Source organism: Oryctolagus cuniculus, chromosome 1 (genome assembly GCF_051225735.1).
Source record: "Oryctolagus cuniculus isolate XC-2025 breed Fujian yellow rabbit chromosome 1, ASM5122573v1, whole genome shotgun sequence".
Lineage (NCBI taxonomy): Eukaryota > Metazoa > Chordata > Mammalia > Lagomorpha > Leporidae > Oryctolagus > Oryctolagus cuniculus.
In genome coordinates, this window is record NC_142867.1 from 74,427,664 (window position 1) to 74,431,445 (window position 3,782).

The 3,782-nt window shown below is 43.2% G+C and overlaps 1 protein-coding gene across 1 annotated transcript; it reads left to right on the forward strand.

Moving 5' to 3' along the window:
• The first annotated feature begins 595 nt into the window (after positions 1-595).
• Positions 596-1,314, forward strand: LOC100347640 (large ribosomal subunit protein eL15). The gene has a single exon (XM_070064882.2). It carries the CDS (start codon positions 639-641, stop codon positions 1,251-1,253), a length of 615 nt encoding a protein of 204 aa, XP_069920983.1. The 5' UTR covers positions 596-638; the 3' UTR covers positions 1,254-1,314.
• Positions 1,315-3,782: the final 2,468 nt, after the last annotated feature.

A 3,782-nucleotide genomic window follows, 5' to 3' on the forward strand; every position in this document is an offset into this window, starting at 1 on the left:
TTGCTACGGGAGCAAGGACACTTGGTGACTCGGAAGAACAGACACAAACACTAACAAGAGAGTGATACATTTATCCGGACCACAAATAGTTGAAGATCTGCTCAGTACATATGTGTGAGCCTCCCTAGGTTTTATGTCATTTTTTTGTCTCCAGTCTCCTGTTATTTGACATGTGTGTTTTGTGCCAAGCTCTTCTTCCCATGCCACAGGAACAGGACAGATATTCTGTCCTCTCTTGGGCAAATGTCCCACAAGAAGAGTGAGGCCAGCTTCCCAGGCAGTACAGGCTGTTCTTGTGTGCACACAGCCTCAGGACAGGGGTCTGCCAACCTTAACAAGTTTCTTTGTATGTATGTTATTTCTGAAGTCATGAAAGATAGTTGAAAGGGAGCCCAAAGATCCCAACTCTGCCTTTCACCCTGTGAAATGCAAGACTCCCTTTTTTAAAACTTTTATTTAATAAATATAAATTTCCAAAGTACAATAAAAATCATCTATTATTTTTCACTTTATGTTTCTGTGTGGGAGCAAACTGTTGAAATCCTTACTTAACGTATACTAAGCTGATCTTCTGTATATTAAGATAATCGAAAATGAATCTTGCTTTCCGTCTGCCGGCAGCCATCAGGTAAGCCAGGATGGGCGCGTACAAGTACATCCAGGAGCTATGGAGAAAGAAGCAGTCGGACGTGATGCGCTTTCTCCTGCGGGTCCGCTGCTGGCAGTACCGCCAGCTCTCGGCGCTGCACAGGGCGCCGCGCCCCACGCGGCCCGACAAGGCGCGCAGGCTGGGCTACAAGGCCAAACAAGGTTATGTCATCTATAGGATTCGTGTGCGCCGTGGTGGCCGCAAGCGCCCGGTTCCCAAGGGTGCGACCTATGGCAAGCCTGTCCATCATGGCGTTAACCAGCTCAAGTTTGCACGAAGCCTTCAGTCTGTTGCTGAGGAACGAGCTGGGCGCCACTGTGGAGCTCTGAGAGTCCTGAATTCTTACTGGGTTGGTGAAGATTCCACGTACAAATTCTTTGAGGTTATCCTCATTGATCCATTCCATAAAGCCATCAGAAGAAATCCTGACACCCAGTGGATCACCAAGCCGGTCCACAAGCACAGGGAAATACGTGGGCTGACATCTGCAGGCCGCAAGAGTCGTGGCCTTGGAAAGGGTCACAAGTTCCACCACACTATTGGTGGTTCTCGCCGTGCAGCCTGGAGAAGGCGCAATACCCTCCAGCTGCACCGTTACCGCTAACTCAAGTAATGTTTGTAAAATTCATACCTAATAAACCATTTAGGACAGTCAAAAAAAAAAATGAATCTTGATGTGAATGGAAGGGGAGAGGGAGTGGGAAAGGGGAGGGTTGTGGGTGGGAGGGACGGTATGGGGGGGGGAAGCCATTGTAATCCATAAGTCGTACTTTGGAAATTTATATTCATTAAATAAAAGTTAAAAAAAATAACAAAAAAAATAAAAATATTCCTTCAACTAAAACAAAACAAAACAAAACAAAACAAAATACTTTGGAATTATAGCAGCTACCCCCCCATAATCTCCCTTCCACCTGCAACCATCCCATCTCCCACTCCCTCTCCCATCCCATTCTTCATCAAGATTCATTTTCAATTATCTTTGTATACATAAGATCAACTTAGTATATACTAAGTGAAGATTTCAACAGACTGCACCCACAAAGACCCACAAAGTATAGAGTACTGTTTGGGTAGTAGTTTTACCGTTAATTCACATAGTACAACACATTAAGGACAGAGATCCTTCATGGGGAGTAAGTGCACAGTGACTCCTGTTGTTGATTTAATAATTGACACTCTTATTTATAATGTCAGTTGTCACCCAAGGCTCTTGTCATGAGCTGCCAAGGCTATGGAAACCTTGTTTGTTCCTTTCAAAGTCCCTTATCTATCTTAGTGCATACCCTTTAGCATGAGGGCTCAACAAAGAAAGATGCTAGGTTTGGAGGAGTGAAATGAGCATAGGACTAGTCTTTACCTTAAACATAGGATATGATATTGGGCAACTCATTTTCCAGTCTGGAGCTCAGCTTTTCATCTGCTATGGTTTGAGTGTTTATGTCCCCTCCATAATTCATGTTGAAACTTTATCTCCATTACAATAGTATAAAGAGGTGAGGGTTTTAGGAGGTGATAAGGCTGTGAGGGCTCTGACTTTATGAATGGGATTACAGACCTTACAAAAGGGCTGGAGGGAACTAGACAGACCCTTCTCTCCATTGATCCCTTCTGCCAATGTAGCATGGTCCCCTATGGAGGAGCAGTGACAAGGTGCCATTTAAGAAGCAGGTAGGACCTTCACAAAGTACTGATTATGTATGTGTCTTCATCTGGGACTTCTGACCTCCAGAACTCTGAGAATTAAATTTATGTTCTTTTAGAAATTACCTACTCTATTTTATTATAGCAGCACAAAAGGCTAGGATTCTACCTATAAAATGAAAGTGTTGGATTTAAGAATCGCAGTGATTGTTACTAAGCCATAATTCAAAATGCTCACACTCATACCACTACCTTTCTAGGGCGGAAGTTACTGGGTTTTGAATCATGCAACTTTGCAACCATGGTTATAATTAAAAGCTGAATGTGAGGGAGCCTTGTGGCTTCTGCAGTGGCCTAGCCTGAGGTCTGTGCCTTGAGAAGGGGAGCCACACTGAGGAATGGCACCCATCAAACTCTTCTGTCAGGAATTTGAAGATACAAAGTGAGGTACAGGGTGTGGAGACATGAGACAGACACAGGGAAGCTGATGCAGAGTTAGGAAGCAACAGGAGTGAGGGAGTGAGGGAGTGGGCAGCTGCCAGGAGAATTAAAGATTCAGACAGAAGTGCAGGGCATGAGGGGCGCTGTTGGATCATTAGAATGCTTGTGGTACCCTGAGTGACTGGGGCTGAGATGGTCCCCCCGATCCGTATTTCCCATGTGACAGTTTAGATGCCTACATGAACTCTTTGCAATGCATTTAACAAACACTTACATAGTGCCGGGCATTGTTCTAAGCATTTTATAATCCTTACAATATAGGCACCATCATTAACCACATGTTACTTAAGTAAGAGGACAAAAGACTTGGTTAAGTTCACACTAGTAAATGGCTGTCTGGTTCAGAGCTCAGACACATAGATCTTGCAACACAATGCTTCTCATAGGCAATAAGCAGGTTTTGAGCACCTCCCATGTGCCAAACCTCAGGTTAGGTACTTTATTCTTTTTTAAAAAATTTTTATTAATAGAAAGAGAAAAGAGTTCATGGTTTTTTTTTTTTTTTTGCTTTCAAACTTTTATTTAATGAATATAAATTTCCAAAGTACAGAATATGGATTACAATGGCTTCCCCACCATAACGTCCCTCCTACCCGCAACCCTCCCCTTTCCCACTCCCTCTCCCCTCCCATTCACATCAAGATTCATTTTTGTTTCTCTTTATATACAGAAGATCAGTTTAGCATACATTAAGTAAGGATTTCAACAGTTTGCTCCCACACAGAAACATAAAGTGAAAAATACTGTTTGAGTACTAGTTATAGCATTAAATCTCAATGTACAGCACACTAAGGACAAAGATCCTACATGAGGAGTAAGTGCACAGTGACTCCTGTTGTTGACTTAACAAATTGACACTCTTGTTTATGGCCTCAGTAATCACCCTAGGCTCTTGTCATGAGCTGCCAAGGCTATGGAAGACTTTTGAGTTCACCGACTCTGATCATATTTAGACAAGGCCATGGTCAAAGTGGAAGTTCTCTCCTCC

Coding starts and splice junctions, on each gene's coding strand:
- LOC100347640 (XM_070064882.2), top strand. CDS start 639: ATGGGCGCGTACAAGTACATCCAGGAGCTATGGAGAAAGAAGCAGTCG.